At 40.3% G+C, this 18,397-nt stretch overlaps 1 protein-coding gene across 4 annotated transcripts in view; it reads left to right on the top strand.

Annotated features, from left to right (window-relative positions):
- The window catches only part of SRGAP1 (SLIT-ROBO Rho GTPase activating protein 1), a 242,346-nt gene that overhangs the window by 50,071 nt on the left and 173,878 nt on the right, over nucleotides 1-18,397 (top strand). The window contains exon 1 of one of the 4 annotated variants that reach the window (XM_039502449.1): nucleotides 1,921-1,990. The exons of 2 other annotated variants lie outside the window; for them this stretch is intronic. In XM_039502449.1, the coding sequence (XP_039358383.1) occupies nucleotides 1,936-1,990 (55 nt within the window). In that variant the 5' untranslated portion in view covers nucleotides 1,921-1,935. Of the gene's footprint in view, nucleotides 1-1,920; nucleotides 1,991-9,830; nucleotides 9,934-18,397 lie in introns of those variants that run through there. One more of the 4 variants, XM_039502432.1, reaches the window with a different exon arrangement.

Raw genomic sequence — 18,397 nt, 5'->3', positions numbered from 1 at the left:
ATTTGAATAAACAGTTTACTGTTGTAGATTTAGAACTATTAACCTGTAAATATTTACATTTAATAATTGGGCCACACCATTTGCAGCGCATACGCTCAACTTAATCCTTTTTTCTTGTTTCTGATTTTTCTTAAAAACTTTTGAATATTTCCTTGTATTCTGAAACATATTCTGATACAGATTTTCATTTTCTTCCCATTTTATTGTCAGATCTTTAACCATTATCTGCTAACAGCTTGAAATGTGTATGTGGTGGGCATGAAATTCATCAGTAGGTTCAGATGCGCACGCACTTCAGAGTTTGCATGTGTGTCTGTTTGTCTACTGTGTGTATCTTCTAGACTAATACATAGCCTTACTTCAACAGGCAAATTTGCATATACACAGAGACTAATGTATTGAGACACATATCTCATGCAATGTATTGCATTTTTCTAATAAAACAAGTTATTTTTATATATTTGATACAAAAGTAGCGTGAAAATCAGAAAAAAAAGAATAATACTTTTTGTATTTTGCCCAGGATTTTTCGGTAAAAAGCCGTTTAGACTGAAAACGAAGGTGCTTATGTATAACTAATGTAACTCAGGGAATGAATAAATCAGGCCCCTGAGCAACATAAGTTGCACCAACCTAAGCGCTGGTGTGGACAGCACTATGTCGGGGGAGAGCTACTGCCGCTCGTTGAGGGTGAATTAATTAAGTCAACGGGAGAGCTCTCTCCTATCAATTAGAGCAGTTACCCTAGAGAGCTTACAGGTGCATCGTTGAAGCTGGGCTGCGGTAAGCTCTCTACTGTAGCCATAGCCCTAGTGGATTAGTGTTCTCCTGCTCTCTTAAACTTGCAACAAGTACGACATACTTGAGGCTTTAAAACATTGTCATCTCTTTTTCTTTACTAGAAAATCCAAATTGAAAGGTTTTAATTCTTCCACTTGTTTCCTTAATATCATTCTATGTAGAGTTATAACTTGACTTTAAGCCAAAACTATGACAGCCTAGATTTAGCCAAATCCCATCCAACCTCTCTCACACATTTCCCTCAGCCTCGCCACTGAAAATTGTAAAACCATTTTGACCTTTTACTATCCAGGTGGCAGGGTGCCATGCATCTGCAGACATCTTCAACCCATTATAACCTTGTGGCTAAGGTAAATATATACTCTGAATTAAACACATCTTTTGTGGTTTAACTGAGTGGTTATGCTCTTAAAAAATCACTGTATAAAAATGACACCACTTGCTCAGCAGATCAGCTCCCTATTCAAATATGTTCCTCCTTGCTTTAAGGAACTGTGTAAGTTTTTACTCCTGGATGCCCTGTGGAACCAAAACACACAGAGAGAAACTTGGATTTAAAAATTAAAACAAACAAACAACCCTGGCTCATACATCACTATCAGACTTGTTAACTAAGTTGCACAGGTGAGGCTGCAAGTGGAACCTAATGACATCAGTTAGACCTGTGAAACCACACTGAGAGCAGTTGGCTTATGCAGATGTAACTGAGAGCATAATCGAGGACAGTGGGTTTTCACACATGTAACTGAAGGCCCAGTTGGACTGGAATCTTTATTAATGGTGATGATGCATGTGCCGGAACACATCTTGAGTCTCTCAGAGTATGAGAATTAGCCTGGGCTCTTGACATGAGTGTTGGCCCTAATTCCCCTTCTGTCCAGACACACACACTTCTCCCCTGAGTTGAATGATGCTTTCAAACCTGGGCTGGCTGGCATGGTTGAGGGTGTGGGTTAGAGCCCAAGTTCCACATTGACTTGGACTTGCAACCCATCCACTTTGCAGTGACTACACAGGCTAAATCACTCGAGTGCTGATAGTCCTCTGTGTTCCCACAGTTCCCCTGTGTGCCCAGAAGGACAGACAGGTTCTCCCACAATTCACTGGGAAAGAACCATAGGGCAGTTCAACGTAATGCAGCACCCAAAACTATGGGATATGCCACCAGAAGTTCTAGCAACACTCACAGGTGAGTGCAGGACCAATGAGGATGCAGTAATTCAGGTAGGGCATTGCAGGGTGGCTGCTCACATTTATGCCATCTTTGCAGTGAAGACATACCCTCAGATCCTAAGCTAAGATCTTGAATATGCAGGGAGCCTCGCTGAAATCATTGAGGCTCCTTGAAGGAACAGGTGTCTGTCCATGAAGAGTTTTTTGTAGGATTGAAACGTATGTTTGTAGGGCTGGCAGGTTAAACAAAACAAACACCGTTTATCTATATAAACTGAGCAAATTGAGCATGTAATATAAGTGTAACCTCTTGATGCCATTTTTACAAAGTTGTTAGTGTATATGGAGAATAGATGGGTCAAGAACTGTATTTTAAGATATCTGCAGTTGCAAGGAAAATACTAGAGTATATTAGTTTTGAAATGGCATTTAGCCATCTGAGTTCCTGGTATCCACCTTACATGAGTGGTGTAGAGAGTAGCAGGGATATGAGCATAGAATTACAGTTGTTTTTAGGGAGAGTCTTACCTCTGCATTTCCATTAGTTACAAAGTATTGCCTTAACTGTGAACTACTTGGCCTTCAGTTAGACTGGGACTTTCACAGGATCCAAATGGAGCTGGGCACCCTTTTAGGCTCCTTTTGAGAATCCCTGTGGTTTATATTTTAAAACCACAAAACTATTAAAGCATCCCCTTTAAGTTAATGATATTAAATATTTACCACCTTAAGTCCAGCTTCATGAAGGTGGGGGTGGGATTTTTTTGCTCTGGAAATGAAATGTTTTTACTACCTAGCTTTCATCACTTCATATGAAGTGACTCACTGATTTGATGATTTATGCTAATTAGAAACAGACTAGACACCTTAAATGCTGATTTAGGAAAAAGAAAAAATAAAATAAAAACCTCTGAATCTTCAAAAGTCTGCCTATACCAAATAAAATATTTAGGAATGTTGTTTTGGGGAGGATAACATCCACAAGATTACGATATACATAGGCCATATAAGAAGGTATCTGGTACATCTGTCACTACTGTATCCTTTCAAACAAAATAAAAAATATAGCATATGCTATCAAAACCACATTTTATACTACTACACATTTTAGTCTCACAAGGTAGCATTCTTCCCATGAAAACTTTATCTCACAGAAACATATTCTTAGCTCTTAATAAGAGGAGGGGAAAAGGTTGCTACACTTGTGACCTAAAAGAATGGGTTTTATCATCTTAGCAAGAGCCACAGGAGTAGATACATGACAGGTACATTTTCTAACAATCGTCAGACCACAAAATAAACCTTACATTTAACCAATCGAGACTTAAAACCCAGATTACCTTACACTGATTATTTCATTACAATAGAATCCAACATCCCTTTCCTAATGGGTCCGTTCCTGCTTACATTGATGGCAATGGGAGCATGATTGGGCCAGTTCTTTAGCTTGCTCTCTGTATGGACCTTGATTCTCCACTGCCTTGAACTTTGTTGAGGCATGTACACCTGTATAAAAGGGGTGTAAAAGGCTACACTTCTCATATGTAGCATTTTTTATACCCACTCATATGCTGTAGGGAGACTTTTTCCTTCAATCATAGAAGGAATGGTACTGTCACAAAAGCTGTGTTAAATAAAGCTGCTGGGCTTTACCCTGCGCACAAATAAGAGGAAACTGATCTATGTTAAGGTGACGTGGCGTTCATTGCCACACCTTTATAACTTTCCCTATGGGGAAAAGTTAACTGTTAAAGCTGTTAGTCTGTCCATAATATTGGAGAAGGAAGACGCGAATCCACTTCCTTTTCTGGCTTCTAAGGGTAGGTCCATACTTACCCGCCAGGTCGACGCGGAGAGTTCGACTTCTCGGAGTTTGAACTATCGCGTCTAATCTAGACGCGATAGTTCGAACTCCGAACGCGCTCCCGTCGACCCAGGAACTCCTCCATCGCGAATGGCGGTGGCGGAGTCGACGGGGGAGCCGCGGAGTTCGATCCCGCGCCGTCTGGACAGGTAGGAAATTAAAACTAAGGTAGTTCGACTTCAGCTACGCGTTCGACACCCCCCCCCCCCCGTAGTGTAGACCAGGCCTAAGGGTGTCTCCCAAAATCTGGGTTGTTGACCCCAAGGTGTCTTTCATATGGGAAGATGAAAGGTGAATTATTCTAATGGACAGAACGAAGTATACTTTGTGAATTTGCAATATGTGGAGTATTTGTGTTGGGTATGAAATCAGTAGTACCATATTAACTGAACATTAAGGAAGATGAGAAACTGTTTAGAAAAATTGATTTAACCATATGCTGGCCTGGGACATGTTAATACTGTGCCCTTACTTAGGATATTTATTTGTAGGGCTCCCATTTCTCTAGTAGATCCAAATGTCTTGAAATAATATCTGGGTTTTGATTCAGCTGAACGTGGCTTCTATAACAGATAGGTTAAGTCTGTTCCATCTCTAACTTTCATAATTCTGTATATAATTTTAAAATTTAAAATCTTGTAAGGGAGGAATTGCTTTCTTTCTCTTCACAGAACAAGTTAGAGAAGTCTTATAAACCACAGTACTCCTTATGACATTGCACCCCATAAGGCTTTATGGAAATATGAATGTATATAAGACATAACTGGAATATGTTTTATGCTACATATACCATGTAACATATCTCTGTAAAGGTTATGATCTACTGAATACTTTCCTCCTATTTGTATGCATGTATCATTTTTGTACTTGAAGTTATGAATATCGGCTGTATATTTGTTTGATTTTAAGTAGGTTTTAGTGAAGCAGATGGTCAGCTTCCTGAGAAAAGACTATTCTCAGTAAGTGCCCAATCAAGAAGCCCTTAAGCCAACAATGAACTTGGAGACGTCAATCCACATCTGAACTTTCCCAGGAATGTGGCTTGGCTGGTAATGAACTCGGTCATGCATGGACATGTGACTTGCCCATGTGACTCCAAAACTCCATTTTGTAGCTGGATTCTACACAGGGGGAGGGAGGGGTGTGCACCCACAAGAGAGAGTCTATTTAAACCCCCGGTAGACCCCTCCATTTTGTCTTCAGCTGGCTGAAGAGAGAGCCTCTCCACCCCCAAAGGATACCTGTAAGAAACTGGAACAAAGGACAGTGATCAATGGCTCCATGTCTAGTTAGCAGCCAGTTTCAAGCGGAGTGCCCCAAGGGTCGGTCCTGGGGCCGGTTTTGTTCAATATCTTCATTAATGATCAGGACGATGGCGTGGACTGCACTCTCAGCAAGTTTGCAGATGACACTAAACTGGGAGGAGTGGTAGATACTCTGGAGGGTAGGGATAGGATACAGAGGGACCTAGACAAATTAGAGGATTGGGCCAAAAGAAACCTGATGAGGTTCAACAAGGACAAGTGCAGAGTCCTGAACTTAGGACAAAAGAATCCCATGCACTGCTACAGACTAGGGACCGAATGGCTAGGCAGCAGTTCTGCAGAAAAGGACCCTAGGGGTTACAGTGGACAAGAAGCTGGATATGAGTCAATAGTGTGCCCTTGTTGCCAAGAAGGCTAACGGCATTTTGGGCTGTATAAGTAGGGGCATTGCCAGCAGATCGAGAGACATGATCATTCCCCTCAGATGAGGCCTCACCAATGCCAAACAGGAGTACTGTGTCCAGTTTTGGGCCCCACACCACAAGAAGGATGTGGAAAAATTGGAAAGAGTCCAGCGGAGGGCAACAAAAATGATTAGGGAGCTGGAGCTCATGACTTATGAGGAGAGGCTGAGGGAACTGGGATTGTTTAGTCTGCAGAAGAGAAGAATGAGGGGGGATTTGATAGCTGCTTTCAACTACCTGAAAGAGGGTTCTAAAGTGGATGGATCTAGACTGTTCTCAGTGGTAGCAGATGACAGAACAAGGAGTAATGGTCTCAAGTTGCAGTGGGGGAGGTTTAGGTTGGATATTAGGAAAAACTTTTTGACTAGGAGGGTGGTGAAGCACTGGAATGGGTTACCTAGGGAGGTGGTGGAATCTCCTTCCTTAGAGGTTTTAAGGTCAGGCTTGACAAAGCCCTGGCTGGGATGATTTAGTTGGGGATTGGTCCTGCTTTGAGCAGGGGGTTGGACTAGATGACCTCCTGAGGTCCCTTCCAACCTTGATATTGTATGATTCTATGAACTACAAGGGTTGTGAGTGATTGCTGGACTCAGACTAGAAGGAGACTAGTCTGTAACAGGAAGCTTACTGGAACACCTCTCAGGGTGAGGTTTTATCTGTATTCAGTTTTCTTAATGTATTAGGCATAGACTTGCTTGGTAATTCACTTTGTTCTGTCTGTTACTACTTGGAACCAATTAAATCCTACTTTCTGTATTTAATAAAATCACTTCTTAATTAACCCAGAGTATGTATTAATACTGGGGGGAGGGGGGCAAACAGCTGTGCATATCTATCAGTGTTATAGAGGGTGAACAACTTATGAGTTTACCCTGTATAAAGCTTATACAGGGTAAAAATGGATTGGGGGGGGGGGTTGGACCACATTATGAGATGGGCATCAGATGTTAAAGACAGGAACACTTCTTAAGCTGCTTTCAGTTAAGCTTGCAGTTTGTGGGATGTGGTTCAGACCTGGGTCTGTGTTTGTGGCCAGCAAGCGTGTCTGGCACATCCAGGCAGGGCTCCGGAGTCCCAAGCTGGCAGGGAAAGCAGGGGCAGAAGTAGTCTTGGCACATCAGTTGCAGTCCCAAGGGGGTTTCTGTGATCCAACCTGTGTCACTCCTCTCAGCCAGTGGTTCTTTACCTTTTCCACACCAGGAACCTCTTCCCACATATCTGAGACTTGCCTCCAATTTAGCAATACTGGAAGGGCAGGATGGTTGTGACCCTTGGCACCACCTGTTTGAGAGCCCTCAGGATTGTGGCCCCCAAGTTGAAAACCCTGCTCTAAACCTGAAGGAGGGAGAGTTCCACAGCCACACTTCTTTCATTCTCTTATTCATTCCCTTCCCTAAAAGCCTCATTACACCTTTAACTTCGTCGAAGATAAGACCAAAGTGAATGTCTTTGGTTATATACTTCTAAACTTTGAAATTTCATGCACTTTTGGGACACCCTCAGATACTTATTTTGGCAGACCATTGGTTGCTTGTCTCCTTTTCTAAAACCATGGCAGAAAAAGCCTTGCAATTCTGTATTCTGGGCTCACTATATGACTTTATAGAATCATCCATAAATGTAACAGACTGTTTAGTTTAAATCAAATATAATGAGTTTTATTCACTTAAGTCACTTACATGTCCCAGCTGCTCATTATAATGTGGTTGGTATTGAATTTGAAGACTCTGTTATTGTTGAGACTTTTAACTGTATGTTGGGCATTTCCCTGTACAAATGCTCTCGTTGGAATGGTGCTAGTCAGCAGAGGATATTATATGTTAGACTATAATTTATATGACCATTTGATAAACGTGCTTAGGTCAGATGATATTTCTTCTCTTTCCTAATGTGCTATTGCTGCCACACCATGTACATGATTTTAAGTTCTGAGTCTCTTGAAGTCTTACATTAGCTGATGTCACAATTACCAGGAAAACTGCAGTTCTGCACCCTCCTGATCTCTCTCTGTGCACCCCCATTAGGTTTCAGGCTTCAAGTCACTACCTGACTGTGGGTGGAATCATGCTCTCAGACAGGCCCTTGGGCTGCAGTCCCCTGTGTACCAATAACAAGGGAGGTTGTGTAATCCCCGTCACTGGAGGTTTTTAGGAACAGGTTATACCAACGCCTGTCAGGGATGTTCTTGGTCCTGCCTGAGTGGAGAGGGCTGGACTAGGTGACCTCTGAACTTCCTTCCAGCCCTACAGTTCTATGCATGTCAAGACTCTTTGGAGGTAATGACTGTTGGTTAATACAATGACCAAACAGCCTCCTTAAAACAAAATATTATTGAAAATAAAAATAGACTGTCCTCATATCTGCTTACCAGGTGCCTAATCATCTTCCACATGGGGACGCAGGATAGAGTGATTCCTTATAGACCAGGGACCAGGGATGGCCAACTGGAGCCTGAGAAGGAGCCAGAATTTGCCAATGTACATTGCCAAAGAGCCACAGTAATACATCAGCAGTATACACTGCCACCCCGAGCACCTCCTGCTGATCAGCATCTCCCCCTCCCTCCCTGTGCTTCCTGCCCACTGCGATCAGTTGTTTCGCAGTGTACAGGAGGCTCTGGGATGGACGGGGGAGGAGCAAGGGTGCAGCAGGCTCAGGGGAGGAGGCGGGAAGGGGCAGGGGCCTTGGGGTAAGGGGTGGAGTTCGGGCAGGGCCTGGGGTTGAGCAGTGGAAAGTTAGCACCTGTAGCTCCAGCCCCGGAGTCAGCACCTATGCAAGAATCCTCATATTAATGTCTGAAAAGGCGCATGCGGCTCCGGAGCCACAGATTGGCTACCCCGTTATAGATCCTTTCACAGAACCTTCCTCTGTGTCCCCTTGACATTTCCCCCCCCCCCTGTTTATAGCCCATTTTGATCTGCTAACTCCAAGCTGTTACACAATAAGGTTTGCAACTCTTTGGAGACATCCTTGAAGCTAGCAGCTTGACTTATTGTCTTCCAAGTGTGTACTTAGAGTTCTTATCTGGAAAACCATTGTGTTGCTTCCCAGTTTGTTCTTCCCATAGGCTGTATTGAATTCACGCATTATGGCATCTAATAAACATTCCCTTGGCCCTCTATCAATATAAATTATAACAGTCTCAACAACTAAGTTACATACCAATATTCTTAGATGCTTACATAGTACGCTTTTATAGTATTCGTAATCTGTCATGGCTGATATCCATCTTTTGGATCATGGGCTGGTGCATTTGAAGCCTTCCTCCAGAGGCATCATATAGCCCCATGGTGGAACTTTAAATAATATAGCATTGCAACAGTGTGTCAACACATGAAATGTGTTTTTATGGTTAAAAGTATCACATATTTTGCAAAATATCTCCAAAAACAAAGATTGATCAATCTTTGGGACTCCCTAAAGGCCTACCTCTGAAAGCAAACTGTTTCTGTCATCACCAGCAAAAAGACATAAGTAACCACTAAAATAAACCATTTAGAACAAAAGCTTAAACACTTAGAGCTGGAATGTAACATGATAAATTTCCCATGAAACTTATAAAATCTTAATGGAAATGAGACAAGAATTTAATGAGGCAGTCATCCAATTTGGGTTGAACTACTGATGATTCACAAAGCCTCCAATTAACGAGTCGGATAATAGAATTGAAAAGATATTGTCCTAGTAACTTTGAAGAAAAAAAAAAGGGAATCAGTCACATTTATATAGGATTCTAGTGAATTAGGGGGAGAACTCAGAGAAGTCTATTTATAACCCTCAGCACAGGGGGAAATATAGGCATAGTCTTGTTGTTAAGTGCCTAGACAAGGTCATTAGAAATCTGGGTTCTGTTCTCAGCTTTCCCAAATATCTGGGGCAAGCCATTTAATCTCTCTCTCTTTCACTTCTGCACTGTAAAGTGGGGATAATACTACTTCCTTTCTCTGTCTTTATTTTAATTGTGAGCTCTTTGGGGCAGTGACTGCCTCTTACTGTGTGTGTGTGTGTGTGTGTGTGTGTGTGTGTGTGTGTGTGTATACAGTGCCTAGTACAATGGGGCCCCATTTTCAGTTGGGGCCTCTAAGAACTGTTGTGATATAAATAATAGCTCAAAGTATAACTCAAGATCAGAATGCTGGTATAATCTAATTGATAGTTAAATCAGTCATTGAACCATATGCATCTCCCAGTTAATCTTTCTCTCCATCTCCTTTTTTTATCTTGAGCCAAATATAGTGAATTCAGAGTATTCAGCTTCCTCCAGGTCATTAAAAGTATTACTTTGTTTAATGCCAAAGAATGAAAAATAGAGCAGAAAAGAGAACCCATCATATCAGACGTATCACCCACAAAATGTGCTTTCAAGGTGAGGGGTTTTTGTTTTTGTTTTGTTTTGTTGTTTGGGGGAGGGGTTGTATGGGGGAGGTGTCATTTACTGAGCCAGAGCAAGAAAAATATGAACAAAAATCCCCTTCTTAAAAATAAGAGTAAGGAAGAAACAGCAGCTGTATCAGTAATAATATGTCAATCAAGTGTTACCATGAAAGATGCAATCTAGAGTTGTCCTGAAATATCAGCAATAGGATGAACTGTTTCTATCATTGGTAGAATTAACAGAAAATTACTGTCCGATACAAAATGCTTTAGAAACTTCCAAGGGGAGAGAAATCAAGCTTTTATTTTAATTTTTCATAATTGCTGCAAAAGCTCCTACATTGTTAACTGTCGTGGCTCCATCAGGAAGTCCCAACAACTCTTAATTTGTAATGAATAGATGAACTTCTGTTTTTCTATATAGTCTGACATTATTCTTTAACGAGAGTTCTATTAAGGGCTGCATTACTCTCTGATTTTACTTAACCCCCTTGAATTGTATAAGGCAATTGCTATGCAGTGTCATCTGTTATCCTGTATGATGTTAAATAAGGGCTATTTAAGTCTATTTTCTGCTCCAAACTTTGTCTTCTGTTTTTTATCCACACCTGTCTCAAAGACTGTTGTTTGTTTAACCTCAGTACTTGAGTCTGCAGTGAAAGTGTTAGGGTTGTTATCTTGATGAATAAGTTTTCTCCAGCTACTGGCAAACTATGGTGGTGGTTTTTACCAGAGAAACTTGTTTTTGTAAAAGCACAAACATCAGGCACAACCAATATATTCTCATTCACAAGTGCTTTTTTTAAATTACATTTTTTACTTTATTTTCAGTCAGTTGTTAGTTTTTTATATATCTCTAATCTTGAATCATATTTTATCATTACTAAACTTTTTTTCGAGAGGAAGTTTAATATTGACTGTCACAAGTAGAATCTGGTTCTTAAAGCTGTAGCAAAGTTCTGTATTAAAGCTTAGAAGATGACAGTTGGGCTCATCAGAAGGGTTGCTCAAGGTGGTATCTGACTGTACAGGTGTCTCTTAAACTAACTTTTTGGTTAGTTTAAATCTTAACTTCTCTTGTAACAACTGGGCCCCATATGTTAGCTTAATTAAAGCAGGGACATTGCTTTTAGACAGATGGATACTTTCGCCAAAAGACAGGAAGGTCTCAGGACTTGGAACAGCATTATAAACTTTTTAATCTGTGGATCTCAAAGTATTCAATAGACACTTATAAAACTCACAACATCCCTGTGAGATCATTATTATACTGTACTTATTTTACAGAGGGGTAAACTAAGGAACAGAACGATTTAAGTGACTTACCTAAGATCAAAGCAAGTCAATAGCCTTACATTTCTTATTCCACATGTATAGGGAACTTAAATACATAGGTGAAGAATGATGTTTAAAGGGGCCGGATCCTGCTCCTACTGAAGGCAGTGGCAAAACTTGTATTGATTTCAGTGGTGCAGAATTGAGTCTTAAGTGAATAATTTGTGCTGCCTCTGTGCTCTCTTTCATAGACCTTAGAGCGTCATGCATAATAAAAACTATTAGCTAAACTTAAAAGTAAGAACATAACTAAAACAAAAACATCAATTTCTCACATGTCTCCCAGCTCTCTCCCTTTATTTCTTAGCCTTCCTCCCCATGTAATACTAACCTGTCCTTTCTGCTAAGGAGGAATCATATTCTCCACTCAGTGACCAAGTTTTCCAAATGAGCTTCATACAAACATATTCCAAACATAGGAGGGAAAAGCAGACGTACATAATTTCCTCTATTTAGAATATAATGTTTCTTTAAACCTTAAATGGGATAAAAACCATGTTTTGGAAAATTTTGCTGCAGTAATTAGGTGTAGTAATTTAAGTTGGTGTAGTATTAGGACACTATCCCACATCTTGTGTAGCTGCAAGCTCCATTCCAGAGCCTGGCAGCTGTGACACAACGCCATCCAAGATCGCCTGGTCAGAGCCATCCTGCTACCTTTGGGGAAGGTTGCCGTAAACTCAGCCATCCCTGGAACGGATAGCTAACTGCGACTGGACATCGTCATCACCAACGAGGACCAGAAGAAGAAGATTATGGTGGACATCACAGTGCCCTTTGAAAACAGGCCCCCAGCTTTCCACGATGCCCGATCTCGAAAGCTGGAGAAATACGCCTCTCTGGCTGACACCCTGAGAGCTAGGGGCTATGAGGTCCAAACTCGCATGCTGATCGTTGGAGCCTTGGGCACATGGGACCCCAGTAACGAGCGAATGTGGAGTTACCGAGAGAGAATGTGGAGTTGGTCAACGCTATGTTCGGCTGATGCGTCAACTCATGGTGTCGGACGCCGTCAGGTGGTCGAGGGACATCTAAATAGAACACATCACCAGACATTGGCAATATCAGAGGAATGACCTGGAGTGCCAATGAGAAGCGCAGTTGGGAAAGTAACTCCAATATTTTCCTGATGGACTGTTTTTTCTCTAAATGGACAATCTATCCGAAATTCTCAATTACTGAGGGACAATCTTCACTCACTGATATATTTTGCTTTCCACCACCAACTCTCTGTATAACATTTTTCATGAGTAAGGTACCCAACTGCATGGATGCTAAATATCTAAAATTTAGTCTTAAATTCATTCACCTAAATGTGGGTCATTGCTGATTATGCACTATATGTATCTTATGACTTTAAAAACAAACTTTGTGGATAATCTAAGCACTATACCCAGATGTACAGACACTCTTTTCTCAACCTGTGTATTATAGAATAATGTTAACATTAGCTTTAATTTGTGGAATACCTTTTTAAACATGGGCAAAGTTTGCAATACTCTTGAAATGAGCCATTTCAAATGTGGGGAGAAGACGGATTTACACTGAACCCTTAACAACACTTTAGAGAAAACCATGCTAGTGTCTACTTTCATGTTTCTCCTGCAAATGCAGCACTGATCATGGATCTGTAGAAATGCATCTGCATGCAGGAAAATCCTGTGAGATCTACATGATCTGTCTAAGAGTGACCAAATCGTAATATGCAAAAAGGTCCCCTCCTGCTACAGACAAACTTTCTAGGAAAATGCATTGTTGCCTCAATTATTCTTGGTTTGGGTTTTTTTTGTTTTTTTTTTGTTGGTTTTTTTTTGTTGTATGCCATTTATTTAAATAATAATGGTGCCTGGGGCAGTTGGACATCTGGCCTTTTTTGTTATATTTATATCACAATTTGGAGCCTGATCCTGTGGGAAGAAGAGCATTTTCTGTGAAGCCTTGAGTACCCTCATCTCACATTAAGTTCAGGAGCAGTTGTGTGTGTACAGTGCCATGTGGGACAGGCCTTTACTAGACCCTGATCCTTGAGAGACTTATGTACATGCTTAACTTTCAGCACTAGAGTAGTCGCATTGAAGTCAAGCGCTTAAAGTTAAGTATATGCATAAGTCTATGCAGGTTCAGAATTTCAGCGTCTAATGTCCCTTTGTCAATCTTGACAAGATCTCTGCTATGCCTCAGCCTTTACACAGCCTCCTTTAGTGTGTCAAGTCCCCAAGGAGTCACACTTTTCCACAAGGGTAGGACATGCAGTCTCAAAATCTCCAACACTGACCCTCCCAGCTCCAGCACTCCTAATTCTCACCATGAGCTCTGAACTGCGAGTCTGTCTGACGTGTACTCCTGTTCTGAGATTTTAGCCCTTCAGGGATCAATGGTCATAGTAAGCATTTGCAGTGATACCAGGCAGCCTTTTCAAAATAGAGTAAGGTTTATTAGGCAACTGGAATACAATGTCAGGAAGTCCTTGAGTTAGCACAGACAAGCAGAGTTTAAGACAGCGTTCAGACTGGCCAAAACTAGGGCTCCACCAAGCCAAACTGCTGTAGGAGTCATCTCTGCTCTTTTTCTTTGTGTCTCAGTCCCAGATGGGACCCTAGTTCTTATAACAGGTTCCTGTCATTGTCCTCCAGCTGCAAAACCATGCTGAGTTCACATGTTCCACCTGCGTGAGCCTCCTGTCAGTTGTTCAGTCATTGGGGTTCCTGTTGTCTTTCCAGGATCCTCCTTTGATGCGTGTTGATTCCAGCAAGCCCTTGGTGGTTCATTCATACCACTCCAGACAGCTCTGTGACACAAATACCACATATCTCCTGTTTTGCCCCAGAAGCATTTTAACCTTTCTGCATCCATTAGATAGCAAAACCAAGCCAAATCATTCATAAAAATATTACAGATAATTCTCACTTCCATCATACCTTGATTCCATTACATAAGCATAACACTATTTTAATTATGCTTGTGAAATCCCCAGTGTAAGAGATGTGTGGGTTAAGTGCTTTAGATTTTTAATGACACTCATGTTCTGAAAATGAGAAATAGGTGTTCTGATTTAGCAAATCTGCTGTGCTTCTGGATTCGATTTCATGACTACTTTACTGGGTTTGTGAGTACATACTGTGACAGTAAACAAGCTTTTGAATGTATCTAACATTAAAATCTAAGCCTAGTTATAAATATTTTAAAAGCAGCCCTTAAATATGCAAAGCTATTCTTGTCACCATTCCTATTTGCCTTTCTTCCAATTAAGCTCCCATTTACCTTTCAGAAATTTTCCCTTCAAATTTTTTTCTTTCCAGTAAAAGGAACACACTTGTTTATGTTCCTCTTCTCTCCCTCCCCCCCCCTTTCTCCATCCCAACTTATATTCTTCCTCATTTGCTTCCCCTCTTCAAACAATACTGATCTCTCTGGAGATCCTGTTATTTGTCATCCTGTTGTTTTGACCAGTGCTCTTCTCTTTGCTACACAGCTGCTTATCTTTTTATTTTACTTGCTTAAAAAATGTGAGCCACACTGCTGTGAGGTCAGCTGGGAGTCACAGTACAGAGGACATTGGGGTCCAGAGGTCCATCAGGAAATAGGAAGTACAATTTTTATTTTTCCTCTAGTTGCAGAGATGTTTCAAATCCTGATCCTGCCTGCTTTTCCTCAAGTGAATAATTCCTATTTGTGTTAATAATCCCAATGAAGCCAATCGGGACTATCCATGTGCATAGGAGTTGTAGGATTGGCTCCTTAGCTTTAGAGCCAAAAAAGTTGATTTTGCCTTTAAAAATCATGCCAAGAGAAGAAGCTTGTGTTCTGTTAGTGAGTACGCTGAACAATGATGTAATTCAGTGAGTTAGTCATCAAAGGTCCATCAAACCACTAATGTAAATTTTAGGCAAATTATGTTCTGTAGAATTGTTTTGCCTGTTTGTTTTTTTAAATGTCAGCTATGTCGTAATGTAATTTATGAAGACATGCCTTCAAGTATCACCAGGAACACTTACAGGGATGCTTACTGTAGACAGCTTATGGCATCACCTATGAATTATGCACAAATGACATATGGAGAATGGAGACAGCCTAAGGAAATGATTAGACCTGTTATCATAGCAATTGTTGTACATTACTTTCACATGACTGGATAAAATGTAATTTTACTCTAGATTGGGGCTGTGAATGTTGCTTTCCAAATGCAATATATTAACAATGCTTATGAATATTTAATTGTTGCTGGATAATGTAGTATTTTCAATTATCTTTTAGTTTTGGCTACAGATTTTGCTCATTGAGAGGCTTGGATTTCTCTTTAGAATTAAACACAGTATTTTTAAAGTGACTACAGCTTTTTTGGGGAGGAGCAGTGGGATAAAAATAGAGTTTAATTTTTTGTTAATCTGTTTCATTTTAAAGCACAAGTTATACTCTAGCAAAAATCACTCTGCTGATAGGCAGCTTTTAATCACACAAGTTTGCATTTACTGATTTCTATTTTTATTGTCTACAAGTACTAAATATTATTAAAACCAGGTTTTCACCTGGAATAAGAGGATTTTTAATTACTCCTTTACTCCACAAATAGGATCAGTCCTTCCTCTAATGAAAATTCAGCCCTAAACTATTATAATTTAATTCTGTATTTTGCTAAATCCTGAACTTAGACCTGTGTGAGTGAGTAGGTCTTTGCATCCCTCACTATCCACATTTACTTAAAACCTTGACTCCAATTCTCATTATTGTCTGATGCATTCCATAATAACTTTTCCCAAGGGGAACTGGTTCATTCCAGTGCAGCCCAGCCACAGTGCTTTTCTGTAATTGTACAATCATCTCTTGGCAGCTGGGCATACCTGGTGCTTGGGCTAGTATATGGTGATCAACTTTGAGTGATTTTGCTATCTCTAAAACTTCAATTATAATTTAAAAAATAGTGACATTTAAATTTTAAAAAATCAAAATGTGTGTTGTAATCATAAGAAACCTCTTGGAAACACTTATTATGAATGGTTTGATCATAAAACAGAAAAGCAAATGATGGAGGAAGAAAGGAAAAACTGGGAAAAAAAAAAAGAAAAAAAAAAAGAAAAAAAAACCACCCATCATTTGTTTGGGGTTTGTTTCCAGGCTTGCTGCGTATACCTCAACTAATAGAAACTTCAGCACCAGATGAGGATGATGAGAGTAAGCATGCCTAAAATACACCTTGTCTGTGTGGGTGCATTGCCTACTTTTCTAGAATAGGGCCATTGTTTTAAGTCTTCCCAGCTGACTGCTAGCTATATATGTTCTGTGACCTCTTAATTTGAAACATTTCCCCTAGCATCTTCTACTAACTAATCTCCTAGTAGGTGCTATATGCTGTTGATTAACTGATCCAAAAACATTACTGCATATTAACTTGACTATTACTGCCAGTGTCAGATACTAGACATTTAAGTCTGTCTAAAAGTACATTGGCTTGAAAACTGTAGATTACTTTAATTTTGTGTTCTCTTTCTAGCCTGTACACGCTGCACATCCACAAAACTACCAAGAGCTTTCTGCACTATTGAGCAGGATCCCACAGTTTTACCTTTCATTAAATAGTTTGGCTGCATCGTATAACAGTTTCATCATGGAGAATTCCCAAATACTTCACAAACTTTATATGCAAAAGCACCATTGAAATGCTGCTATCTTTTGGAGGAGAGGGTGTCAGTCAATTAGTGCATAGCAGAATTAGGAGGCTAATATGGCCCAGAACACTGTTGGGAAAACCCCTGTTCTTACAAAAGGGAAATAGGGTCATGGGGACAGTGGGAGGATGTCATAATTATGTATCTCATTGCTTCTACTCCTTGTGAAAATCTACAACTATTTCTGCAAGGGATATAATCTAGAGTTAGCCTAGCCTTCCTTCCTTTGGAATAGACAGAATTTATTACTGCCTTGCCTTGCTCTGCACAGGCATTGACAAAGCTATATATTTTCATTATTGTGTGGAGAATTAAATTCCTGTCAATTGAGATCAGAACCTGGCCCAAATTAGATCTTCCAGGAGATGAACCTCTCAGGGTAGGTCTACACAGTGAGCTGCAGCAAGTCTCAGAGCTGGGGTCAACAGACTGTCTTGCACTTTGGCACAGCTGTGAGGACATTGAGGCTGGAGTTCTGACTCTGAAGCTCACCCAGTCTCTAAGCTTCAGAGGCTGAGTTCCAGCCTCAGCTGCAAAATCTACAATGCTATTTTACTGCGGTAGTGTATCGTATTGTGAGCTTGAGTCTGTTGACCTGGCTTCTGAGGCTCGCTGCTGCAAGCTGTGTGAACGTAGCCTGAGAGGCTTCTCTCTCTTGTCCATCCATATCTGTACCTGTAAATATTAAGGCAGCCTTTCTAACTATTTTGTAAGAAAGTCATGAGATTCAATCCTTAGGTGTCCCAATGGATTCCATGTAATGCAGGTCGAAATTCCATTCAGTGGGAAATTTTCAAAATTTGGTTTTGGCCACAATTTGGGACGAAAGGTTGTAATCTTGGAATTCTTCACAAAATGAAACATTCCAAAATATTTAGTTTGGTTTTGATAAATCTGAAATGTTTGTTTCAATATTTTTATATTATATTACAATATATTTATAATCATTGTATAAGTCAAAACAATAAAGGCAAAACAAAATGTTTTGATAATTTCCTGTGAAAATGTCAATGAAATCAATTTCCTGAAACATTTTGATTTCATTGATTCAGAGTTTTCTGAAGGAAAACTGTTCCTTTAGAAACCTTTCAACCAGCTCTAGTTCCATATCACACTCAGACAGTTCCATTGTAGTGGGACTTGGCCAGTGACTGTCCTAAAGTGTGGGTCTCTTCTGAAAAATTGTTCTTTTTACCGTAAATGGCACATTCTTATTCAACAGATACCTGCTTCCTGTTGGCTTTCCCTCATTTCAGCTCACTTTAAGGACACAGATAAGCTTTTACTGCTTTTTTACTTCTGCACAGCCAACGCAGCTATGAAGGTGTGAGCTGTGGATTCTATTCTATCAATGCATCATTAATAGAATTATTTACCGAGTTACAATCAGTTGTACCTATATAAACAAATTGAAAGTAATGGGTGTTACACAGGTGAAGGCAATGGGTTTGCAGAGAT

This window comes from Mauremys reevesii, linkage group 1, assembly GCF_016161935.1.
Source record: "Mauremys reevesii isolate NIE-2019 linkage group 1, ASM1616193v1, whole genome shotgun sequence".
NCBI classification, from domain to species: Eukaryota; Metazoa; Chordata; order Testudines; family Geoemydidae; genus Mauremys; species Mauremys reevesii.
Note: the sequence above shows the minus strand (reverse complement) of the source record. Positions and strands in the feature narration are given on the sequence as shown.